Source organism: Protopterus annectens, chromosome 16.part0 (assembly GCF_019279795.1).
Source record: "Protopterus annectens isolate FY-2018-M chromosome 16.part0, PAN1.0, whole genome shotgun sequence".
NCBI classification, from domain to species: domain Eukaryota; kingdom Metazoa; phylum Chordata; order Ceratodontiformes; family Protopteridae; genus Protopterus; species Protopterus annectens.
Genome location: NC_056750.1, coordinates 797,694,461 through 797,721,456, shown reverse-complemented (window position 1 = coordinate 797,721,456; position 26,996 = coordinate 797,694,461). Strand labels below are relative to the sequence as shown.

At 41.2% G+C, this 26,996-nt stretch overlaps 1 protein-coding gene across 2 annotated transcripts in view; it reads right to left on the bottom strand.

Moving 5' to 3' along the window:
- Positions 1 to 26,996, bottom strand: part of NOXA1 (NADPH oxidase activator 1) — a 546,660-nt gene that overhangs the window by 133,897 nt on the left and 385,767 nt on the right. For both annotated transcript variants that reach the window (XM_044058837.1, XM_044058838.1), the window contains exon 7: positions 12,813 to 12,850. In XM_044058837.1, the coding sequence (XP_043914772.1) occupies positions 12,813 to 12,850 (38 nt within the window). The remainder of the gene's footprint in view (positions 1 to 12,812; positions 12,851 to 26,996) is intronic.

Here is a 26,996-nt window from a genome sequence, read left to right as displayed (position 1 = left end):
GTCGCTCTGAAGTCCAGAGAAGCCTAAATTGTGCATCTGAAGCTCTGTTCATGGTAAAGAAAAGTACAGTTTTGTACCTACCATAAATGTAGATGTTCGAGTGTATACCCTGCTGCAGTCATCACACTTGGGTTATCCTGTCATCAGGCGGTCCCGCAGTCGGCCTGAATTCCAAAGTCTTGGTCTGGCGTCGGTTGCCGTCGCTTCTTCCCTGACGTCTGTGCACCAGGGGTATATAAGATGCAGCCTACACCATTTTCTTCAGTTTTTCTTGCCCCAGATGTCAGGTGCCCCCAAAAAGGTGGTCAGTAAATAGTACCAATCTAAAAAGTTTAGCACAAACAAAATATCCCTCCAGCTATAAGCAAATACATCACAAAAGTAGTATCAGGATTTAAGGTATTGTAAAGTTTTAGTTAGGTCAGAGGGGATGGAGGGAGGGTAACCTGGACTGCAGCAGGGTATACACTCGAACATCTACATTTATGGTATGTACAAAACTGTACTATGTTCATCATGTTACCCTGCTGCAGTCATCACACTTGGGTAGAATCCCAAAGCTGAGCATGGGAGGTGGAGTCAAACAGGGTTAGAGGAGGCTAGAAGGCCCTGCAGAACTGCAGTGGCGAAGCCAGCTCTAGTCTTAGAGTAAAGTGGTAAGTGGTAGTGTTTGGTGAAGGTGTATACTGAACTCCAAGTTGCAGCTTCCAAAATATCCTTGGTTGGCACCCCCCTGAGGAAGGCTGTAGATGTAGCTGCTGCTCTGGTAGAGTGGGGCCTTATGATAGTAGGAACTGGTTTTCCATGATGGGTATAGCAAAAACGAATGCAATGTCCTATCCATCTGGAAATGGTCTGTTTTGATATAGCCTTCCCTTGTGAAGCTGCAGCATAGGATACAAAGAGCTAGTCAGATTTTCTGAAAACCTTAGTTTTATCCAAGTAGTAACGTAGTTGCCTGTGAATGTCCAAGGAGTGCAGGAGTCTTTCTCCTTTGTTCTGTGGATTTGGAAAGAAGGTGGGTAAGTGGATGGTTTGATTTAGAGCCACACTGGATACCACCTTAGGCATAAAGGAGGGATTAGTTCGTAGAGAAACTCTGTCTTGATGGAAAATGAGGAAAGGCTCTACTGCCATTAGTGCCTGAAGCTCTGAGGCTCTTCTGGCTGAAGTTATTGCTAGCAGCAGGGCAGTCTTCCATGATATAAACTTTAGGTCAGCAGAGAAGGCTGGTTCAAAAGGAGGTAGCGTAAGTTTTTCCAGATCAAAGTTGAGGTCCCAGGTTGGTGTAGGTGCTCTCCTGGGGGGCCTAATGTTTTTGGCCCCACTGAGAAACTGCCTTAGAAGCGGATGTGAAAATAAGGGAGGATCCATGTTGTAGTGGGCTGAAACAGCTGAGGCGTGGATTTTAATAGATGAAAAAGAAAGTCCTTTGTGCAACATCTCAGTTAAATACTGTAGAATCTGAGGCATGTGAGGCTGAAGGGTATTTTGGCCTTTTGCTTGGTTCCAGGCGCAAAACCTTTTCCATTTGTCCGAGTAGGCCTTCCTGGTGCTGGGCCTCCTAGCTTCCAGAATAACATCTATAACTGCTTGAGGAAGAGGAGCTGGCTGGTTGCTTAGGTGATTTGCCATGCAGCCAAATTTAAGGTTTTGAGCTGGCTGTGTAGAATCTGATTGTCTTGCTGTGTGAGCAAATGAGCAATTTGTGGTAAAATCCAAGGTGGGCCCTGGGCCATATTCCTTAGTAGTGGGTACCAGTGCTGGCGTGGTCAGTCTGGGGCTATGAGCATCATTCTGGGTCTCTCCTTCCTGACTTTCAGCAGCACCTTTGTGAGAAGGGGCAATGGAGGGAAGGCATATACTGTCAGGTTTTTCCAACTGAATGAGAGTGCGTCCACTTTCCAAGCTTGATGGTGAAGCATACTTGTACAAAATCTTGTTAGCTGATAGTTTTGAGGGCTGGCAAACAGGTCTATGTCTGGGTGGCCCCATTTTTGAGTTATCATTGCAAATACTTGTGGATCCAGTTTCCACTCGTGGGGATCCATGATGTTTCTGCTGAGGTCGTCTGCCAATGTGTTCTTTTTTCCTGGCAGGAATTGAGCTTGTAGCTGAACTTGGTAAGCCAGTGCTGTGTTCCACAAGGTCATTGCTTGCCTGCATAGAGGGTAGGAGTGTGCATCCCCTTGTTTGTTTATGTACCACATTACTGTGGTGTTGTCCGTCCTTATTGTAAGCTGTCCTGGATGCAAGAGGTCCTTGAAGGCTGTCAGGCCATTCTGTACAGCTAGCATTTCTTTTTGACTGATGTGCAGATTCCTTTGATCTGCAGTCCATATGCCTTGAACGCACTGTCCTGCCATGTGTGCCCCCCAGGCATAGTCCGATGCATCTGTTGTCATAGTTTGCCTGGCTGGGGGCAAGGTGAAATGCTGACCCTTGTTGAGGTGACATGCCTGTGACCAACATAGAAACTCTTGTTGAAGGCAGGGAATGAGAGATATCATTGTGTCCAAGCTGTGGCTGTGTTGAGACCATACGCTTTTTAGGTAACATTGTAATTTCCTCATATGCAGCTTTGCAAATGGTATTAGTAGTATGCAAGATGCCATGAAGCCCAAGGCCTGCAGAATTTTTCTTGCAGGGAGTTGGGTCTTTGTTGCCATTGTTTTGAAATATTGAGTCAGTTGTAGTTGTTTGTCTGGCATCAGATAAGCCATCTGGGCCGTTGTATTCAAGCTGGCACCCAGGAATGTCATATTTTGTGAGGGTACTAGTTTTGATTTAATTTCGTTTACTGTGTACCCTAGTCAACTTAGAAGGTGTTTTACAAAAGCCAGATGTTGTAAGAGGATGTCCTTGCTTTCTGCTTAGATGAGGCAGTCGTCCAGGTATGGGTATATTTGAATTCCTCTTTGTCTGAAGTATGCAATTACTGGTGCCAGGCATTTTGTGAAAACCCTGGGCGCAGTGGATATGCCAAAGGGCAGTGCAGAGAATTGGTAATGGGTTGAACCTGCAATGAAATGGAGGTATCTTCTGCAATTTTGTCTGATAGGGACATACAGGTATGCCTCCTTGAGGTCCAACGTTACTAGCCATGCTTTCTTGCCCAACATGGGAAGAAGCTGCTGTAGTGTTAGCATCTTGAATTTGGGTACTTGTAAGAAGGTGTTTAGAATTGAAAGGTCCAGAATTGGTCTCCAAGCATTGTCCTTTCTGGGGACTAGAAAGAGTCTGGAGTAAAATCCTTGGCCTTGCTCCCATGTAGGTACCAGTTGAATGGCTCTCATGTCCATGAGAGCCGTAATTTGTTTTTATGCCTCTGCCCATTGATTTTGTGGCAGGTTTGGTATTCCTCTTATCGTTGGCAAGGTGTGGAAATGGAATCTGTATCCTTGTGAAATAATGTCTAGGACCCATTTGTCCTTTGTGACGATGCGCCAGTTGTCTGAAAAAAGTGCTAATTTTCCTCCCAAGGGAGCTGCCAAGAGAGTTTTGCTTGGCCATATGAAGTTTAAGTCATTGTGTTTGCCTTCTAGTAGTTTGGGGCCTGTCTTCTCCTTCCTTCTGTGTTGCAGTGCCCCATTGTCGAGGTTTGTAGTGGGTTTGTGGTTGTCCTCTGCCTCTTGGGCGTCTGTATTTACCCCTCTGAGGTCTGTCAGTAGCTGGAAAGGACCAATTTTTTGTTGGTCAATTTCTGCTGAAGCGAGGGGGCTGAACCTGTAAGAAATCTTTGACAGTCTGCATAGATTTTGCCTTATCCTCCATTTTCTTTAAGACTTCTTCTGCTTTAACTCCAAATAGGACGTCCTGCTGTAAGGGAGCATCTAGTAACTTTGCTTTAACATGATCAGGCAGATCTTGTTCCTTTAACCAAGCATGCCTACGTATAACAGACCCAGTAACAGCTGTTCTACAGGAAGCGTCCAAGGAATCAAATCCACATTGTAAAGTATGTTTGCCCACCTGTTCAGCTGCATGCAACAGATCCTGCATTTCCTTCAATTCAGACTATTGAGGGTGTGTGCTCATCTTTTGTTTTATTTGAGACATTAGAAATTGTTGGTATTTTAGCATGTGGAATTGACAATTTAGTGCTCTCATAGCTAGAGTGGCTGAGGTGTAAACCTTCTTCCCCCACCTGTCTAGTGCTCTGGAGTCCCTTTCAGAAGGTACAGGATTTTTTGCCATAGAAGCCTTAGCCCCTTTGGGACCCTGGGTCAGCAACAGGGCTTTTATAAAGGAATTGGTGGGAGTCAGGCACTCTATAATATCTGTCTGGTTTGGCTGGAGCAGGAGGCAGAGAATCTGGATTTAAACTAGATTCTAAGTAAACATCATCCACAATGTCTAAAACTGGGGGATGGCAAGTGATCTGTGCTGGGGGAGTAAAAGAAACTCTCTGAGCCTTTTCTTTGAGTCAGAGTAGTCCTGACCTTCCCAGTTAAAATGTTCCCTCATAGTATGTAAAGTTTCCCCAAAGGAGTAGTCTTCAGGGGGAGAAGCTGAGGGAATAGAATCCTCAGCATCAGAATCTTCATAAGGGGAGAATGAGTAATCTGGTCCTCAGAGGAGCCTGAGGAAATAGACACTTGGTCAGAGGAGCCATAATCTTCCTCTTGTCTAGGTCTTTTGTCGGGTGGGGGTTGGGAACCCCTGATTAAAGAGATCAAATCTTCAGCCATTTTAAGCATCTGTTTCTTAGGCATGGGGCCTTGAACTGGCGACTGAAGTGCAGTCTTTTTTGGTTTAAGAGGAGTCTTAAGCTTAGGATACGTTTTTATAGTGAGTGTCGTCGGTCTGAAGACACCTTCAGAAACCGAAGGTGTTTCTGCAGCACCGGCTTCTCTTTCTGCAATGTCGTCAGTAGGGCCTAAAGAAAATGGCTACATTGGTCTAGAACTCTCCGCCATAGGATCCAAAGTGGTCTCGGGTTCCAATTCTGCGGTAGCCAGGGGCTGTGTAGGTGCCTCACTGAAAACCGGTGAACCAGAGACCGGCCCAGCCGAGGCCTCGGAGTTTGGCTTGGGTCTAGGCTGCCTGTCCTTATCTTTGCGTTTTTTGTGCACGCCGGTAGTCGGTTGCTCCATCCAACGGCATAGTGTAATTAAATTTTCTACCGAAGTAGTGTCGTGCGAAATCAAAGCGTCGTTTTATAGTTCGCTTATTGAACCTAGCACAAAAGTGACAACCAGTGACGTCGTGGTCTGGGCCTAGGCAAGGTATACAATAAGAATGAAAATCCTTATGAGGTATTTGCTTCCCACAAGAAATACAATTGTTAACTTTTTCTGACATCGGTCTGAGGCAAGAAAAGTTTCCCCAACAGGGTACTTAGCTTTACTGAAGACTTCGGATCTGAAATTCGACTTCAAAAATCTCAGGAGTCGGCCGACTGGCACTTGCGAACTGATTCTGCTTCGGGCACCGCGCGGCAAGAAAGACAGAAGAAAATGGCGTCGGATGCATCATATATACCCCTGGTGCACTGACAGCAGGGAAGAAGCGACAGCAACCGATGCCGGACCAAGACTTTGGAATTCAGGCCGACTGCGGGACCGCCTGACGACAGGATAACCCAAGTGTGATGACTGCAGCAGGGTAACACGATGAACATCAGACTGTCCAAAGTCAGGGCAATTGGTTCTGATGCAGGAGTCCTGTGAAACATTCACATTTACTAGTGAGGCTGCTTTTAGTAAAAAATGAAAGAATACTGATATTGTATAGGTCTTGTAACCTACTCTTATCCAACAACTGACTTGGTGAGAGATATTTAAAACCGTTTTGTAATGGAATAATATGGACTGTAATCAGAACCCATGCTGGCAGATTAGAGTATGGTGAGATATTGCATTGTACCAAATCTACTGATTATTTATGGGTCCCTTCATGAGGTTGCAACCTGGAGACACTGCAGAACCGTGTGAGCAACTTACAACTCTGTACACCTGTTTTAAGCTAAAACTGCTCCATATTCCTGGACTGCCTCTCCAACAGCTTCTATGATGCTGATCCTATCCAGGCCTTAAAAATGCACAGCTGAACATCTGACTTCTATTATTTAGACTGCAAGGGACCAGTCTTTAAGGGACCAGACTTTATTTCCTTGCTCATTGTGCATTCTCCGATATAATTGTTTTTATTCCCCCTACCAGATATCACATTTATTTCCTTTTTTAGCGCTGACGCTCTAAAAAATATCCCTAATTGTGCCACTTTCGATATTACTCAGGTACCCTCCTAGTTGAGCCACCATACGGTCTTAATGTATCAGCAGTCCTGGAATGTTAACAATTGTGCATAGAGAGAGAGGGAGAGAGAGAGAGAGAGAGAGAGACTGAGAGGTGGCATATGTGCACTTATAAGTCTGTACAAAATGAGATGTTAAAATTTATTTTATTTTATTTATTTTACATTTGTTGACCGGGATAGTCCGACTGGATACATGTCCATTTTCAGCGGAGGCCCGGGGAGAAAAGCTCCACAACAATAAAAAACAGTAATAGTAGTAACATTACAATAATATTAAAGAGAGCAAAGGGGATAGATACAATACGTCAGATAGTTCACCACCATAGGAACACTAATACGTATGACAGACAGTTAATAAAGTGAGAGAAGAAATAGGATCAGTACACAAATTTAGAGCACATTAGGGCAACAACTGTAGCGAGAAATGTTAGACTCAGCAGGCATAACTGTACATTAAGGTATAACACATCAGATGGGTGGAGTATCTGCTTGCTGATGGTCTACTAGCTAAGAAAAGACCAAAAATGTTAAAATGAGTTACTCAGGGAAAATAATGTATGACTTGAGATTGCACGTGTCACCCTCAGGCTTTCGAATACTGGTCAAGGCTCTTGCCACCCCCATAGTGCCTTTTTCAGGCTAAGCTCAAAAGACAAACCCACCACTGTAAACAGCACAAGTAACAAAAAACTGAAGGTAATGCTACTCAATGCCAGAAGTCTAAACCTCAAAATGCACGCACTCGAGGCATTCCTCAGTATGGAGAAAATCGATATATGTGCAGTAACAGAAACCTGGTTAAAGGCTCCATAGAGCACCCCAGCACTACCAGGCTACAACTCATACCATACATTTTGGCCACAGAACCTGGACCAAAATACAAAAGGCGGGGGCATATCCATATTCATCAAGGATACCCACACCTCCAGGTTAATGGCACAGCATGATGCTTCAGAGATCATCCATGTGCAATTAACAATGGGCAAAACTGCAGTTCAAATTGTAGATTGCTACAGATCACCCAGCATGACCTAGGATCCCCATTCCGCATTTCTGGAAACACAGGGAAACATAAAGGTCCTACCAAACACCCTGATATTGGATGATTTCAAATACCCAAACATTAATTGGGAGAACTACTCAAGTACTAACTCCCTTGCCCAACATTTCCTAGAATTTATAAACTCAAATGCCCTGGATCAACTGGTCAACACCCCCACCAGAGGTGACAACATATTGGACCTGGTCATCACCAACATGGGCGACTGGTGTTCTTCACCGGAAGTCAACCCCTCACTGGTTAGATCTAACCATAAACTAATCACTCTGGATATCCACATTCAGCCCCCACCCCCTGTAAAGGAAACCACAGTGAAAAACTTTTCAAAAGTAAACTTCACATTACTTAAGACCGAGGTGGAAAGTTTCAAGGCCCCCATGCTAAAAGATAATTCTGCCCAAGTGCAAATTCCTTTACTAATGCACTCTACGGGCACCTGCAAGAATGTATGGATCATTCTATCCCAAGCAAAACCAAGACTCACTCCTCCAAGAAAAGGAAACCAGTCTGGTGGACCCCTGCCATAAACAAGCTATACAATAGAAGGAGGAAGCTAGTACAGAAAAGAGTAAAATCCCAAGAAGGGAAGACAACCCTGATCAGTATCAGCAAGAAACTACGATCCCTCATAAAATCATCCAAGGCTAGCTTCGAAAGAAAAATTGCCAAGGGCTCCAAAGATAACCACAAGGCATTCTTTAGCTATGTCAAGAATCTAAGTGGCAATTCTCAGATCTACTCGGAGTTAGTGCAGAATAGCACAAAGTGCAGTGAACTGACCGATATCGCCAACATCCTGGCAGACAAGTTCAGTGCAAACTTCACCCCCCCCTCTCACAGCCAAAAGGGCCCATAATCATACAAGAGGAATGTAGAGCCCCTGAAATCACAGACACTCAGGTTAAAACATTCCTCTCCAAAGCCAAATACACAGCATCAATGGGACTGGACGGTGTCCCAGGCCAAGTCCTACATGAGCTCAAAGATGAACTAACCCCTCACCTAAACACACTGTTCAAACTCAGCCTCTCCAGAGGCTATGTACCCATAGAGGGGCACACAGCAACAGTTATTCCATTCCACAAAGGTGGAGTCACAACAGACCCCGAGAACTATCGCCCTATAAGCCTGACCAACTTGGTCTGCAAGGCTATGGTGCTCATCATCATGGAACTCATTAACAAAGATATTGGGAACCTCCAAACACTGGACCCTACCCAGTTCGTCTTTGTTAAGGGCAGATCATGCCTCCTAAACCTGGTGGACTTCTTTGAGACAGTTACCAAGGCTATAGATGAGGGAAAAGGTGGTCCACACAGCCTACCTAGACCTCGCAAAGGCCTTCGACACCATTCCCCATTCTGGTATTATAGACAAACTCACCAGCCTGAATATAAACCCCTACATCATGAAATGGGCTGCCAACTGGCTCACAGACAGAACCCACATGGTAAGAGTGGCAGGAGCTATGTCCAACTCTAAACCGGTTACAGGTGGCATTCCACAGGGCACAGTCCTAGGACCCCTCCTATTTGGCATATGTTTCTCAGAGGTACAGGCAAGCACAGGAGAACTATGGCTGACCAAGTTTGCAGATGACTGCAAACTAGGGGCTAAAATTAAATCTCCGGCTGACGCAGACATCCTCCAAAAGGGTCTCACTGAGACAGATACATGGTGTCAAAATCATGGCCTCAAGCTAAATGCCAAAAAGTGCATAGTCATCCCCTTTGGAAAAAACAAAGTACCCACAAACAACCACATAGGTGGTAGTCCCCTAAATACGGAAAATGTAATAAGGGATCTGGGGACCCAAGTAGATAGTAATCTCTCCTTTGATTATCACATTGCCAAAGTGGTTAGAAAATCCTTCTATGTGGCCCACCTAATCTCAAAAGGGTTTGCATCCAGGTCAAAAGAGGTCATTGTGCCCCTCTACTCATCACTCATCAGATCCATTATAGAGTACAACTCCCCATTTGGGATGTACCTTACAAGACACCTGCAACAGCTGGAAAGATCACAGAAGTACCTCAACAAGAATATCACTGGCCTCAAACAGATACCCTATGCAGCTCGACTAAAGAAACTCCAGCTGTATTCGGTTGCATACCGCCTACTCAGAGGTGATCTCTGCCTGACATACAAGGCCATGTCCAACTCAGAATTATTGGACATGCTCCACCTAAAGAAAACCACATCCACTCGAGCCACACACTCTAGGGATCTAAACCTCACAACAATAAATAGGATGTGCTGGAGGGATAAATTCTTGTCCCAGCGACTTCCCATGCTTTGGAGCAAGATACCAGTCTACATTAGGCAGAGCTCCTCACTAACACTCTTCAAGACAAACCTTGACGAATGGATGGGAAACAGAAAGTTTACCCCGGGATCACTTCAATGGCTCTGCTGGACAGAGGCACAGGGTACTAATCTAAAGGGGTGGCGAAAGCCAACACATTCTGGCTAGGCTTATAAATGCCTTAAGGCAGATAGCCTAGTACCTGCCTATGAACCTATGAACCTAACAGAAGATAACAAATACAGCAGTGTGTGGAATTATTTGTTCCTGAAACAGTGAAGAAGGATTTGTAGCAGAAACTTCATGGTCAAAGTACATGCATGCAAAAAGAAAGGGTGCACTCACAAAACAGAAATAAGCTGAAGTCAAAGCAATGACATCACAAAATTTTAACTGACCCTAGCTTGGCAGGTCTTCATGTCAGTGTCATACATCTATGTCTGAGTTTCTTCATATACACTGCATTACTAATGCAATTAATGTGCTTTCAGACCAGTGTTCTAGTCAGCAGTGATGTTGATGTTAATTAAGGCAGTTAAGTATTTTTTATGTAATACTGGTATGGGAGAGTTGTTGCAGCTGTAAAATGACCACTAGATCCATCAATAAACTAAGCAATTGCATGATTTGTAATGCCTGGAACTAATACTTTCATGGTGGAGTAAGTTTTGTCAACATTACCTAAATAACTTTGTTAGAAAGTGCATTAAGTCAGTAATAATAAGAAAGTTTCCTCTAAGTGTAAGAAAGGAGGTGTTGGCTCTCCTTTTATGGATAAAATACTATAAAGCAATGCAGTGACAGTACAAACTGGACACTGATGGAGCTCAGCTCCTCTTAAATGGCTAACAAATTATCAAATGAAATATTAGCTTGTAGTATAAACTGCTATGTTGCATTAGTAGTGCTCTGTGTGCGAGTGTGTGTGTGTGTGTGTTTTGATTTCTTAGCTCACAGAAAGAAAGGGAAAAAACTATCTACAGTTTAAAGCATATTTATTTATTCATTTTATGTCTGAAAAGCAACACGCAGCAGTGTACGTAGACTGCAAGTTTGCTGGAATAATGAGGTGGTGGTCACAGTGGGATCCTTCAGACCCTGCAGAGTTTGCTGTGGGATCTGTACTGAGACAGGTTAAGTAGCCTTCATCTGAAGTGAGAACACATAAGTTACATTGTGCTGTTCAGTTTGTTAATCAGCAGTTCTGAGACTTAAATATAAGCAATTCAAAAAAACTGTAGTCCCAGTGAAACAGCAAGAAGCACTATTTCCAAACAGCTGTAAGTGGATATATGGCTGCCATACCAAAGCATTCCACCAGTGGTTATATGGCTGGCATACCAAAGCATTCCATCAGTGGTTATATGGCTGGCATACCAAAGCATTCCGTAAGTGGTTATACGGCTGACATACCAAAACATTCCATCAGTGGTTATACAGCTGTCATACCAAAGCATTTCATCAGTGGTTATATGGCTGGCATACCAAAGCATTCTGTAAGTGGTTATACATCTAGCATACTAAAGCAGCCCATAAGTGGTTATACGGCTGGCATACCAAAGCATTCCATCAGTGGTTATACGGTTGGCATACCAAAGCATTCCATCAGTGGTTATATGGCTGGCATACCAAAGCATTCCTTCAGTGGTTATATGGCTGGCATACCAGAGCATTCCATCAGTGTTTATACCACTGGCGTCCCAAAGCATTCCATCAGTGGTTATATGGCTGGCATACCAAAAAATTCCATCAGTGGTTATACAGCTGGCATACCAGAGCATTCCATCAGTGGTTATATGGCTGGCATACCAGAGCATTCCATCAGTGTTTATACCACTGGCATCCCAAAGCATCCCATCAGTGGTTATATGGCTAGCATAACAAAGCATTCCATTAGTGGTTATATGGCTGGCACACTAAAGCATTCCACCAGTGGTTATACGGCTGGCATACCAAAGCATTCTGTCAGTGGTTATACGGCTGACATACCAAAGCGTGCCATCAGTGGTTACATGGCTGGCATACCAAAGCATTCTGTCAGTGGTTATACGGCTGGCATACCAAAGCATTCTGTCAGTGGTTATACGGCTGGCATACCAAAGAGTTCCATCAGTGGTTATACCGCTGGCATACCAGAGCATTCCATCAGTGGTTATATGGCTGGCATACCAGAGCATTCCATCAGTGTTTATACCACTGGCATCCCAAAGCATCTCATCAGTGGTTATATGGCTAGCATAACAAAGCATTCCATTAGTGGTTATATGGCTGGCACACTAAAGCATTCCACCAGTGGTTATACGGCTGGCATACCAAAGCATTCTGTCAGTGGTTATACGGCTGACATACCAAAGCGTGCCATCAGTGGTTACATGGCTGGCATACCAAAGCATTCTGTCAGTGGTTATACGGCTGGCATACCAAAGCATTCTGTCAGTGGTTATACGGCTGGCATACCAAAGAGTTCCATCAGTGGTTATACCGCTGGCATACCAAAGCATTTTTGGCAGTGCTATTCTTTCTACTTGTGATATAAGGCAGGAAACAAATAACCAGCAAGGTCTTTTGCAAGCTGTTGCATGCCTTTTCTATGGGGGAGGTGGGGTCAGCATTTTTCTTGAGCACTATAACTCACTGAGTGTTGCCATGACAGCTTAGGCCAAAGTGGCAATGAGTGTTGCTGGCATTAAGTGTCCACACGTACACGCATTTCCTCCTGCAATACTCTGACATTGTTCTAAGAGGGGTTTCATGAAAGTGTTTCCTATGAACTCTGTGTATTTACTAGAGTCTTACAGTAGAACTTGCACCCATTTAACTCCAACTCAGAAAGTTAAAGTATGGAAATGAGGTTTCATACATGTTGAACAGAGTAAGACTTAGCTTTAAAGTTATCATCACTGGATCAGAAGTAAGAGCACAAACAGGAGCGGCCTTAGGTCAACTGGTGCCCTAGGCAAAAGGTCGCCACGGCACCCCCCCACCACACCACCCAGTGCCCCCATCCTGGTCTACCTACACCAAATAAATACTGGAAAAGTGCCCCTACTAAAGCGGCGCCCCAGGCAGCCGCCTAGTTGGCCTATGCCTAAGGCCGGCTATGAGCACCATGTACAAGCAAGCTCATATACTGTAAAAATGTAAAAGTAACACAAAAGAAGTATTACAAGATAAAATATTACTTACTGTACACCATCAGCTCTCGGTTCATAAAATCCTGGTGTCTTAAACAGAAAAAAACGTGTGTTAATTTTGCACAAATAGAATTCTATCCACAGTTTGGTATGACCTCAGGTAAAATTATGTTTGCTAGTCAAATACTGAAATCATCTAATTATAACAAAACAAATTAAATGCAGGAGTCAAATGATCATGAAGTCAGCATTTACTGAACTACATCACTGTACCACATTATCATGTTGGTTTATCTTCTTCTTGGATCTCTGTGCCATGCCATGTTGCATCCAACCATTTCCACCAGTGCTTTTTAATGTTAACCAGGTGAGTCAAGCTTGGGCTTTTCACTGTGTATGCAAGCAAGTGTGTGCGTGTGTGTGTGTGTGTGTGTGTGTGTGTGTGTGTGTGTGTGTGTGTGTGTGTGTGTAAAATTATATAGACCACAGTACACTCACTTGGTCCATTATAGCACTGTGAACACTAAATGCCACAGTCTACACAGATGGAAATACAAAAATATTTTAACCTTGGCTCTAAGCGATTGTCACTACTGAAGTGACACCCTAACCCCATGTGCAAAAATAGGAAAAAGGTATTGTGGATTGATGAATGGATGTAAGCCATAAGTCAAAGTCTAAGCTGTTCTCTAATTACAACAGTTGTTTTCTAGAGTGATTTCAAACTTTTTACCTATCTTTTGTACCACTGAATATGGCACCTGTAGCACCATGATACAGCTCCCCTTAGCATTCATAACACAGAAATCATTGTCATTCATTATAACATTCATAAAAAACTTATTTTTACTATCCCAACATCAGTTGACCTTTAGGATTGGTGACATCAAGGCAGGGACATCTTAAAGATGCATCCATATACTCTAATGGATGTCATAGCTATCAATATCTTTGCTCAAGACTCATGGATAAAGCCAAACATCATGAATAATGTTAAATACTATTCTAATTCACTTAGAAAGCAAATTGTACAACTGGTTTTGCTTCAACATGCATTTTCTGAAGAATAAGAAATATGAAAGCTTTAATGTCTGGCTGCAATCTAGAATGATTTACCAATAAATCAAAAATTTTATGAGAGACAGTACAAAAATTAGAAGTAAAACCTGCGACAGTTGAGTGCTCTGATGGATTCGTCTCTGTGCAGCTGTGTGGTATATCCATTAAAGACTACAAATACATCCCCAATGCAACCCTAGCCTTACATAACTTGAGATTCTGCAGCTTTATTTGGACTTAGTAATAGGCTTATAAAGATTTAAACCACAGTCAACATTTATTAAGAATGACTGGGAAGGGATGCATCACAGCACATCATATGCCACAATCCAAATACAAATGGTTCAAAAAATACTTAACATTTTTGTAGTTGATAATCCTTACAGGTGGCAAGCAGTCCTGCAGTTAGTGAAGAGAATTAGGGCTCTGAACTGTTAATGGACTGTTTTCTGTAATACAGAGTATGTGGTTTGATCCCTTTCTCCTCAGTTGGCCTTCTGTGTGACACCGAGCAAGTCGTTTAACCATGCAGTGGTTTTGAGTCACTCATAAAAATGGAGTCTTGGGCAAATAGGCTTACCTAGTTAACAAATTAATAAACAAAATCAGATTATCCCTCAATGTGCATTATGTTATCCCATTGTCTTCACAGTGTGTGTTTCCTATAAGTATTTTAAGGATTTAAGTATTTCAGTATTTAAGATATTTAATATTTAGTACTAGGGTTAAAACTTTATGAATAAATATGTTAAGGCCCTAGGATGGCTGTACTAAAGACAGAACCCAAATGGTCAAATTTGTAAGACCCAGAAGAACAACAAGCATTGCAAAATGGGACCCTGCAATTGAGTAAGGAGTCAGTGAGCACTTGCCTCTACAACAAATCTGTAAACCTCCCTGTACAGCTCATTTTAAACCCTTCTCCCACAAAGAAGTGAACTCTAGTTTGAAGCTCCACAAAACTTCCGATAGGCTACAGCTATTCTGAAAAGTCAGAAGGGCAACTGTGCTGATGAGGAATGCAGATTCTAAATAATACTTGACTTAGAAAAAGGCTCTTACAAAACCTCACTGCAAAGCTTAGAATAAATCATTTACAAAGAATTGCATTAAGGTGGGGTTTTTTTTGTTTGTTTGTTTTTTTTTGGAGGGGGGGGGGATGCAGGACAAACATCTTTTCATCCACCTCTTTGTCTACCTGAGTGTCTCTTGCTCCTGACTGCAGTACCCAGAATTAATTCTCTGTAATAAAATAAATTACCACAATAACATCAGCACACAGTTGTTGAGTATACAAAGCCCTCTTTCCTGGTCTCATATGTGTCAACAAGATATACTGGTAGCTACAATTATTTGTCATAAGACTAAACAGCAGTACATAGACCCTGTTATTAGTACCCCAGTAATACTTATTTATGTACTGAAAATGATGCCAACAACTCTGCTGATGGTCCTTATACAAATGTTGCTGAAGTTGTGATCTGCCAGAATACTTGAATGTGATCTTTCAATAGTCTCAACAGCATCAAAAAATAACTCCGCAATTCTACAAATAGTAAAACAATCAAATCCGCATATTCTTAACACCTGCCCCTAAAATAGAACACTACTGTCACATTCTAGCAAAATGGTTACCCGTTCAGTAACAGGCCAAATTATTTATTGATTCACTCACTTTCAATCTCCTGTATCTAAATTCATTTCCATGCTTTTTCCTACTGTCTGTCCGTTAGTTTTTCAACTAGAGGTCAATTCCAACACAGATACCACTCTTCAAACCCCTTGCAGAAATCTGCATAACTGCAGTATTATTTCCCTGTCCATTTGAAAGCAATATAATACAATCCAAAATTCTGAACTCAGCCAAAATCTTTTTGCCAAGTGCCCCTGCTTTTCCTCACCAGGAATCACATAAGCATAATCTGTCCTCCTATAATTATTTTCCAATTAGTCTCTTACTTATTCCATTGAATACAGTGACATGCAGAGGTATACCTAAACCTTCTCACCTGATGGGATGAGAAGAAGGTAGGAAGAAGAAGTCTTCTTAATATTGTCAGCATTCTTTGTTCTTGGTTTGGCACAGTACATAAGGTCTAGTAATTATAGTTCGTACTTACCTTCTTCTGCTAGGGATATGCTGTACCCGCTACTGTTACTTTTGTTTTACAGTACCACAGCAGACTGAGGAGAATCACATAGGTTGCCAGAGCAGGAAGCAGGCCAGGCTGTCCAGGTAGCAGGGTTATTGCAGTTTATTGTTGGCAGTAAAGTAATATTTTTCATAAATTCTACAATGTATAACTGAACACTTGTATTTATGTCTTTCTTTTTTATTGTTTTGTTTTGCTCCATTTATTTTCTTTAACTGCAGGATCAGTTGTGGTGCTGGCAAAGGTGAAGTGGTGGCCACCATGCCGTGCACTAGCCATTGCACTGAAGACTGGATCCCAGCAGTCCCCAAGCCTGCATCTCTGCAGAGTGATTAAAGTCACCATATAGAAGCTAACCTGAAGGACTAAATGATGACTTCCATCACCTCTTCTCAAGAGAGGAATAAAGGCTTCTTAATTGTGTGGGGCAGAGCGGCCATCCCTGGGTTACCTGGTGCAAGGTGCAGTGACTGGTGAGGACCAAAGTAGACCGGCAGATTGATACCAGCATTGGAAACGTGGAGCAGCTTTTTGTGCAGATTGTAGAGACACACATCTGGCTGCTCCCTAACCATCAGACAACCAGAGGTGGAGCCCATCCATAGTGCCAACCACTGAAATGACTGACTTCTGGGTGGGTGCCCCTCTGGGCCATTTGACAGGCCTTCCTCACCCTTTCCTATTACACATCTTTGCATTTCTCTTCCTTTTGTGTCACTCCTCATTCCCTATGTGTTGTCCAGTCCTCCCCATCAACTGCTGTCCAGACTCTGAAAGTCTGCATCTCACATTGTTGCTCCAGTTGCGTCACTACCACACTACCCTATCAGTTTTTGGGTTTTATGTTTGCCCGTCTCCTACTTCCTTTCCCATACCTTCCTTCTTCCCATCTCACACACCCCCCATGCTTCCTCCCACCACCTTTGAAAAAACTCAGAAGGCCACTTATCCTATAATATATACTATTCTTCATCCAGTACTATTGTTGCCTTCTTGTTGTCCTTCTATAGGTTACTCTGTTTACTCTTCCTCATTAATGGCTGTCCAGTGTCCCAATTTACTTCCTATATATGGTGGCAGCTGCTGTGCCAATGTAGTAACTATGGGAGTGCACTGATGCATGAGTGAAGATATGTAGGATCAGGCATGTTACCTCTGCATGCGACAATCCCTGAGTTAAATGACTGCTCATAGCACAATCAGTTCAACAGTGTGGTCACTACTGTTATCACAAGTGCACAGATTTATTAGGCAAGTACTGACCACATTATGCATTCATGCTTGCCTAACCCCCTCGGGCCACACTGCACTAACTGTCATCTTGCTGTTTGCCACTGTGTGGTCATATTATGTTTGTACTAAATCCCCCCATCTTTATATTGTGAGTAAACCATTACACTTTGACAAACAAAATTGAGGAACTCCTAGAAACTCTGGTTCAGACTAACACAAATATGGGAGAGCATATAGTGTTCCTTCAGGAGATGGGTATATCTCTAGGACCAAGTGAATATGATGTCCACTGTACTTACCACCCTAAAGATTACCCCCAGTTAGGAAACTAAGGAAGAATGATGACATTCAGTCCCATCTTGATTATTCTCAGTACTATGCCACCCAAAATAATTGGACTCAGTCTGACTAGGCTAAATTTTTGTCTTCCCATTTTACAGGGGACATAGGAGAGTTTTGAATTTTTCCTACAAACTTACAGGGGAAGTACTCAAAGCATATACAGATTTGTATAGTATATGGACTACAAAACTAAAGAAAGAACATCGAGGAAAGATGTGTCTTCTGAAATACACACAAATGAAATTTCATAACTGGATAATCCGTTCAAGTGAAATGGTAAAAGCACAAATGATTGAACTCAAGTATGTTTTCAGCTTATGGTTAGAAGCAGAAATGAACAGTAAAAGTAAAATGATAAACATTTTAGCAGCTGATATGCTAAAAAAAGGCATTATCAAGTAATTTCTGAAAATGGGTTTTTCAGACTGCCCCTAAAAGCACTGATTAATTGGTCATGTTAATTGAATGTTTACTAGATAATGAAGCACTGTTTAACAACTCACTGAATCCCAATGCTGATCCAAGGAAATTATAGTCTGGCTATACTCAACCCACATTAGACCAGTAATCGAGTACAATGCACCATTTGGCATGTACTTGAGTAGGCACTTACAGAACCCGGAGAAACCTCAGAGGTTCCTCAAAAAGAAAATATAGGGTATAAACAACATGAATTATGCAGATAGACTAAAAGCCCTAGCCTTTTACTCTGTCTCCTACCAACAATTAAGGGGTGACCTATGCCTGACCTACAAAGCATTTACAAATCCAAGCTCTGATGGAGCTGCTACACATCTGCAAGTCAAACAGTACAAAGGTCACTTGATTTATGGATCTATACTTAGTCAGTGAATTAAACAAACATGCTGTACAGACAGATATGTGTCTCAGAGACTGCCCCTTCTTTGGAACAGGCGTCCTATTCAAATCAAGCAGAGTCCTTCCCTGGCTCTCTTCAAACACTATTTGGATCAATGTATGGAGAATCACAAATTCAAACCTGGGTTAGTGCTTATGTTCCTTATGGACAGAAGCATTCTGTAAGATAATGAATGCATTGCTACAAATCCATGCCACCCTCTTACCCCTAGGGGGCATATATTGGGTAAAATCAGGTTATATTGGATAGGCTTGTAAGGGCCCTTAAGCCATTAGCCTAGTAATCTTCCATGAGGCCTGTGAACCTATGAATCAATGATGCCTACAGGCATTTTTATAATCAGCTTAGTTACATTTCCAGGCATCAAATACTGTCTGCTCATACTTAAATTAATAATTAGAAAATCAAGCTATGTAAAAGGTATTGACATATGTTATCCCAAAGCTTCTATGATGAGCAACAGAAGTGCATTAACACTTGGTCTCTGTCTAGTGTGCTGCTTATTTATATTGTCACAGTTATCACATTTTCTAATCTCAAAAACAACCAACACATACAGCTTTGTTAAAACTAATAAGAAAGCTCACACCAGGATAAATAAAATATACCTGAAAGTAAATGTGCAGCTTTAGATTTTATTGAGTAACTGTAAGCTGTTTTTACGAATTACAAAAATAATGTTTATTGTGATTTATAAAATCCAGTTTAAGGCCTAGACTCTAAAAAAAACTTAACATTACAAAGATTAGATTGTATTGAACAGTTTGGCGTTTGAACTTCCTTACTAACACTTGTGGTTCTAAAGACACGAGTGTTTGTTTTACTATGACAATATAACCTGATTTGTTAAAGGGCTCAGGATGTAGCCACTGGATGTTAAAGAACATGCTTCCAGATCTCTATTAATGGGAATGAACCCCTTAAGCCTTTAACTAAGTGTAATGATGTGTGTGAACACACAAAAATATGTCAGCAACTGAAACAGTCTTTTTCAGATGTGGGAAGAGGGGGTGCACTTCTAACATTTGCTTAATTAGTAAAAGGAATGCTGTACCTAGGAAACATGAATTCTAATAATCATGTTTGTAACAAAAATGTTCCTATCAAAAATGTGATTTCCAATCAATATGCTGAGAATGAAAATGTAATAGCAAATGTAATTACGTAACTGCTATATAATCAGCATGTTGTCTCTATGCCACTTTTAAGTAAAAACATTATGTTGGAAGAGGGGAAAATTTTAAATGACTACTAGAATCTGTTAACACAGTCACACTTATTAAGGAGCCATATGTCTACAGACAAAACAAAGGTCATAAAAAGGTGGAAGTGATATGTGCTCACGAAAGGAAGCTGTATCATATAACAAATAATTTGTTTTAATTTAAGTCTTTAAATTTGTATTTCCTTGGAGTTGTAAAAGTTCTTGCTTGGGGACAGTTAAAGATTTGTGTTTCATTCTTGACTGCAAAGGGATAAAATCTAGCTTTTTTGTGTTACAAGCTGCAAAGTGACATTTTTATCTAAGGTAAACAGAATATGAAATGGTTTGACCTTTTGAAACAACCAGTACACTGTAACTGCTGCTTTGGAATTATTTTGGACTTCTGCATTTATATATTGCAGACATGCATTGTTGCCTTCCTTTTGCTTTTTGCTCTTATTTTACTCTATTTTTTCCCTTTACTTTAAATCTATTCTTTTAATTTAAAGTTTTTTTTTTCCTTTGGAGTTTTGAAAGTTTTTGCCAGGGCCAGTTAACAAAAGGTTTGTTTTTAATTATTTGATTACAAAAGGAGTAACTCTAACTAGTTTGTGAAAGAAGCTGGTAAGTAATTTTTGTTTAAGATATGCAGAACAGTAAAAGGTTTAATATCTGGGAGTCGTTAGTGCTTTGTTATGGGTCTATATTATAAGCACGAACGTTTACTTACTGGAATACCTAAACGCCGGCACATATTCTGTGAACCACAAATACACAGAACGCGTTAAACCGCGAAATTCAAAAAGTCGAACCGTCATAGTTGTCCCACCCCACCGCCCACTACATACTACCTACACAAACTAAATAAACCACATACATACACTAACCAAAACCCTACTTCTAACCCTACACTAAATCTTGCATATACCACCATGTATACACTTAACTTATCCCGCACCCTAACCCTAAGATCCGTAACCATCACACACTTACCTTAAAAACCTATACCCAAACAAACTAAATAATCCACACACATACACTTAGAAAAACCCTACTTCTAACCCTACACTAAATCTAACATACATTACCATCTATGCACTTACCTTAACCCGCACCCTAACCCTAAGGTCCATAACTATTGCACACTTACCTTACGGAGCTATACCGCAGAAGGGCCAACCATGACGATTCGACGTTTCCGATTTCGTGCTTCTGGATGGTCGATGTTTTCACAGTTCGATGAAGACGCGTCGGCATTTAGGTATTCGGGTAAGTAAACATTCGTTCTTTTAATATAGACCCCTTTGTTACTGCTTCTGTAAGATTACACTGGATTTATTCATATATATTTTTTCCTTGCCTTGTTTCTTGTCTTTTGCCTACTTTTACTGAGCATATTCTACTTTAAATTTGTTATTTTAAAGTTGTTGTTTTCTTAGCATTTTAAAAGTTCTTGGTTAGGGCCAGTTAGGAAGGGTATGTCTTGCACTCTTTCACTGCAAAGGGATTAAACCTAGTTGATTTGAGGGAGGAGATAAGAAGTAGCATTTTTTAATTTAAGGAAAACAGAATAGGAGAAATATTATAATTTGTGGCAGTACACAGTGTTCTGTGATTTTTTTTTTAATTTCCTTTATAACAGTTTGTGTTCTTGTGCTGTCTGACTTTTGCTCTTTTCATTGCAGTTTGTTTAATTTGTTGTTTTACTTTAAAGTTTTTCTTGAAGTTTTAAAATGTCTTGGTTGAGGTCAAGTAGCAGAGATGCATGCTACATTCTTTACAAAAGGATTAAATTAAGCTGATTTGTGGAAGTAGTTAAATGTATAATTTTTAATTAAGGTAATCGGAGCAAGAGAATGGTTGAACTTTGGGAGCTACAAGTGCTCTGTGATTATTTTTGAATGTCTTCATTTATACTTTGCATACTTTATAATTTCCAATATTTTGTTCTTATTTTACTGCATTTTCTTTTACTTTAAATGTAATATTTTACTATAGTTGTATTTTTTCTTTGAATTGTTAAAGGTGTTCATAAAGTCAGTTAGCAGATATATGTTTTTCGATTCATTGTCTGCAAAATGATTACATATGACTGATTTGTGGGAGGAAATGAAAAGTAACATTTTTATTTAAGGTACACAGAACAAGAAAAGGATGAATCTTTGGGATCTGCCATGCTCTGTGACTGCTTCTCTGGGAAACCCATTGGTTCCTGCATTGCTTACTCCTAATGTAAATTTGTTTCAGAAGTTCCTCATAGTTTCATTTCATCTTTTCATATTGGTGAGCATTAGAAGATAATACTGCCCCCCCCCACATTAACTTGATAAAAAAATTGAGTTACACCCTCTTTCATATATTCCAGCTCTCTAAGTGCACACTTTAATACCCAAGGTATTAATCAACATTTAGGATGAGATTGTTGTTTGTTTGTCTTTCGGCTTTTCCCGGTAAGGGGTCGCCACAGCGGAACTCCGGTCCGCTAATGATTGGCAGTAGATTTTCACGAATGCCGAGGTGCCAGCTCGATGTCCAACCTTCAATGAAGGCCCATTTACGCATGTCTTTCGAAAGCCCACCCAACCGCCGGGAGGACATGCAGACTCCACACAGAAGGCACTCCCTGCACTCCAGCCGAGAATCGAATGGGAGAACCTCTTGCTGTGAGGCAACACCGCTACCGCTGCACCACTGCGGATTCAACATTTAGGATGAGATTACTGATCACTAAATACCCCATGAACTGCTTCTCAGGAACAAAGCTGTTTTACACTTTATTGAGAGAAAGAGAAGAGGGGAATTGTTTCCTAGTGTATCAGAGACAACCATTCACTGGAAATATAAAATCAGCTTCTTAGAAGCCAGGCTTGAAATTAGCCTGTTGTTTTAATCCTGATTAGACAGGGAGTAAAATGATGTCAATTCCTACCTGTCACTGTGACTGTGGGACTTCCCAGCTGTTCTGATTGCTGTTTTGGTAGGAACTTTTTCAGTTTACATTTTGGACCTTTGTGCAGCTTCATGCCCTGTTGTGCTGAGCTGTTATACATGCTACCTAGGAATTCTACCATGAGAGGGCTACAGTAAGTGCACAGATCCCTGCAACATCAGTGATAACACTTGGTCACCAAAAGGCCTGTTACCTACTTCTTAGGAACCACTGTGGTTATTGTGATGCCATTTTCCTCCTGGCAACTGAAAGAACAAAGGGGCATTGATTCCTTGCTATATGTGTCTTCAGTGAGACCAGCATTAGTAGTAGCCAGGTAATAGCCAATAGATGAATCACTACTGTTTCTCATTCTTGGCAAAGCTGAGAACATTACTAAGGGAAAAGTGCCTAGAAATTTCTCTGATGGGAACACTATTGTACTGTTCAGAGACATTGCTTAGTGACTGATCTGCATTATAGGATATAGCAATTTTAGCCAGTGCCTATAGACTGCTCTCTGGTGGGTACAAGCACCATGAGTTGTGAAAACACATCCGGCTCTACAAATCAGCTATATAAATTTAGCAATTCTGTCCTAAGGGGTGGTGATCATTCAATGGTACATAACCATAGCTTTTGTGTTCATTGTCTAGCATCTCTGAACCTAAAAATTAGCTCTGTGCTATTAGCAGTAAAATGCTACTGTTTATTATTCCTTCTGGGATATTTTAAACTAGAGCTACAGTCTTCAGCATCTCATAACTGTTCTGTGGTGTATGCAAGTGATCTGTGTAATACTAGGGCACGTGATCTGTATAGTACTAAAGCAAGTAACCTGTATTATACTGGGGCAAGTAAACTGTGTAGTACTAGGGCAAGTGTCCTGTATAGTATTAGGGCAAGTGTCCTATGTAGTACTAGGGCAAGTGACCTGTGTAGCACTAGCGCAAGTGTCCTGTGTAATACTGGGGCATCTGATCTGTACAGTACTAGGGCAAGTGATCTGTATACTAGGAGGGTAAGTGACCTGTGTAGTACTAGGGCAAGTGTACTGTGTAGAACTAAGGCAAGTGACCCATGTAATAGTAGTACAAGTGTCCTGTGTAATACTAGGGCAAGTGTCCTGTGCAGAATTAAAGCAAGTCACCTGTGTAGAACTAAGGCAAGTGACCTGTGTAGTACTAGGACAAGTGACCTGTGTAATACTAGGGCAAGTGACCTGTGTAGAACAACAGAAAGTGACCTGTATAGTACTATGGCAAGTGTCTTATGTAGTACTAGGTCAAGTGACCTGTGTAGTACTACAGCAAGTGACTTATATAATACTAGTGTACTAGCACTGTGTAATACTAGGGCAAGTGGTCTGTGTAGTACTACAGCAAGTGACCTATATATACTAGTGTACTAGCACTGTGTAATACCAGGGCAAGTGACCTGTGTAGAAGTAGGGCAAGTGACCTGTGTAGTCCTAGGACAAGTGACCTGTGTAGTACTAGGGCAAATGATCTATATAGAACTAGGGCACGTGACCTGTGTAGCACTAGGGCAAGTAAATGGTGCATTACTAGGGCAAGAGACTTGTGCAGTACTAGGGAAAGTGACCTATACAGTACTAGTGCACTTGACCTATATAGTACTAGGGCAAGTGACCTGTGTAGTACTACTGCAAGTGACCTATAAGGGACTAGGGTACATATCCTATGTAATACTAGGGCAAGTGACCTGTGTAATACTATGGCAAGTGACCTGTGCAGTAGTAGGAAAAGTATCATGTGTAGTACTAGGGCAAGTGACCTGTGTAGTACTAGGGCAAGTGTCCTGTGTAATACTAAGGCAAGTGACCTGTGTAATACTAGGGCAAGTGACCTGTATAGTACTAGGGTACGTGTCCTGTGTAATACTAGGGCAAGTGACCTGTATAGTACTAGGGTACGTGTCCTGTGTAATACTAGGAGTAATAACTCTACAAATTAATTGTGTGTAGTTATCCTTACTTTGCACATTGTAGCCTAATGTCATCTTTTCACTAAAAGCTAGTAGATTAGCTACCATCTACCCCAAAGCTTTATTCATAAACATTCAGGGTCCCCTGATAGTCTTTCTAAACCCTCAGTACAATAACTAGCCTTATTCCTCCAGCCTTTGGAAACATGGCTCAACAGTCTGCTGACACCCCATGAGTGCCCATTCTGATTGCATTATGTGTCCTAATGTACTGTGGCAACTGTGTTATGCTTACTGACTTTTTCTTACCAACTAAGAACAATGAAAATATTTAACAAACATGAAGGCAAGCCTCTCACATGAAACTAATAATGGTAAGCAACACACTTCCACTACACAACATCAGTCACAACTCACCGATAAACCCATAACGTATGCTGAAGCTGTAAGGAAAGAATTTTCAAAATTTTCTAGAACTCATTCTAAAAGACTCCAGCCTCCAGCGCACAAGCTAATACCTGTAGATCAGAAAGTGTATATTCCTTTAAGAGTTATTCCACTCAGTGAGCACGTGCATATAAGTACTTAGCACATGCAAGCAATTGTGCCATTTTGTAGTGAGCAGCCAAGGTGCAAGCATGCATGTGTGTAGTAGTCAGTCAGTTAGGTAGTTTGTTTAAGTTTAATGTTACTATTCTCCGTCCTTATGCGTTTGTGTGTAACAAACTACTTAAACGAACTCCCAGCCTCATCGTCTTCTTGAATATACAGAAGATGAGCAGCATGGTGTCAGAATGGGATGCAGGGTAAAACTTTTTCAAGACCATGAGGTAGGCAGTTACAGTTGGAGGAGTATACAGGAGTGGATCATCCTTACTCAACTCGCAAACAGGCCAGAAAGACAAATCCACATACTAAAATCACTTAAATGATTTTTTACTCAACGAATATAAACTGAAGCATTAAAACCATTCAAAATGACTTTCTAATTAAACAAAATGTTTGAAATTACGATATATTGATAAAAATATTCAAAATGCTTACAAAAGTGCTTGAAATAACTTCTGAATAACACAAAATGCATAAAAAAGGAAAAACAGCCATATCTTTTCACTATGTGCTTCCTTTTCTTATTAACTAAAGTTATTCGAGATATCTGAAGTGTGAAAAGTGTATGCAAGTGTGTGCAATATTACAGTACAGCTACTTTGCAGAAAATGGATATTTCGAAGAGTTTATGGTGCAGTTGAATATTTTTCGAGTACCTGGTGTATATATGTGTGTGTTTATTCATAATTACAAAAGCATTTTGCTGGCATGGTAGAAGGATTTCGCAGACCAGCTCCACTTGTATTTGATAATAATGTTGCTGAAAACTGGAGAGTGTTTGAGCAAGTGTACACTATTCTCATTCAGGCTGCTTCTTCTGACAAAGATGCACCTACAAAGGCATTTATTCTGCTTAATTTAGCTGGTTCAGAAGCTATTGAAAGGGAGTGTTCATTTAAGTATTCCCCAGCTGTGTATGCAGGGGAGGGGGAATACTGCCTTACAGTGGTACCGGCTGAAACCCGGGAAGACCCTGAGTGCTTAAAACATAAATTTAGAGAAATGTGTAACCCCCAAACAAACATTACAATGAAAAGCCACATATTTTACACAAGGGATCAAAAACCTGGTGAAACTTTAGCAGCATATATAACTGACTTGAGTAACAAGGCAAAAACGTGTAGGTTTGGTGATTTAAGAGATAAGTTGATAAATGACAGGCTCGTGTGTGGTATTAAAGATGATGCAGTGAGAAAGATTTTACTTCAAGACGGTGATTTAACTTTGAATAAGGCCATAGAGGTTTGTCAGATATAGGAGGTCACAGAAAAGCACATGAATATGCTTACAAATGAGAAATGCATGCTTCCAGTGCTAATGTTGATAGTATATAGCACGTGGTTAAAAGATACAGGCCTAAGGGTGGGGTAGCTTGTGAAATCCAGAGCATGCTCAGTGAAGCAGAGGGGTGAGTCAGCAAAATCTGTGGCAAGCCTCATAGTCAACTGTCGTAATTGTGGGGGAAATTACGAGCCCAAAAGAGAGAAGTTTTTGTCAGCACTGCCACACATGTAAAAAGTGGAATAATTTTAAAAGGTTCTGTAAATCAAAAGAGGCTCATTCTTTTATTAAAAGAGAACATTCAAAAAGGCAAGTTGATCAACTAGAAAGCTCTGATTATCCTTTTTATGTTGATGATGTGTCTGTGCTTGGTGAAACAGTCAATGCAGTAGATTTGTGGGCAAAGAATGAAGCAGTTTGTACTGTTCTGATTAATGGGAGACCTGTAGAGCTCAAAGTGCAATGTTATGTCTGAGAAACTTTTGCCAAAGTAAGAGCTAGTGAGAAGCTTGATCTGGCAAAGTGTGCAAAGCTTGTTACTTATGGTGGTGAAGAAATTCAAACCGAAGGCGCTGTAGTGCTTTAATGTTACTCTGCTG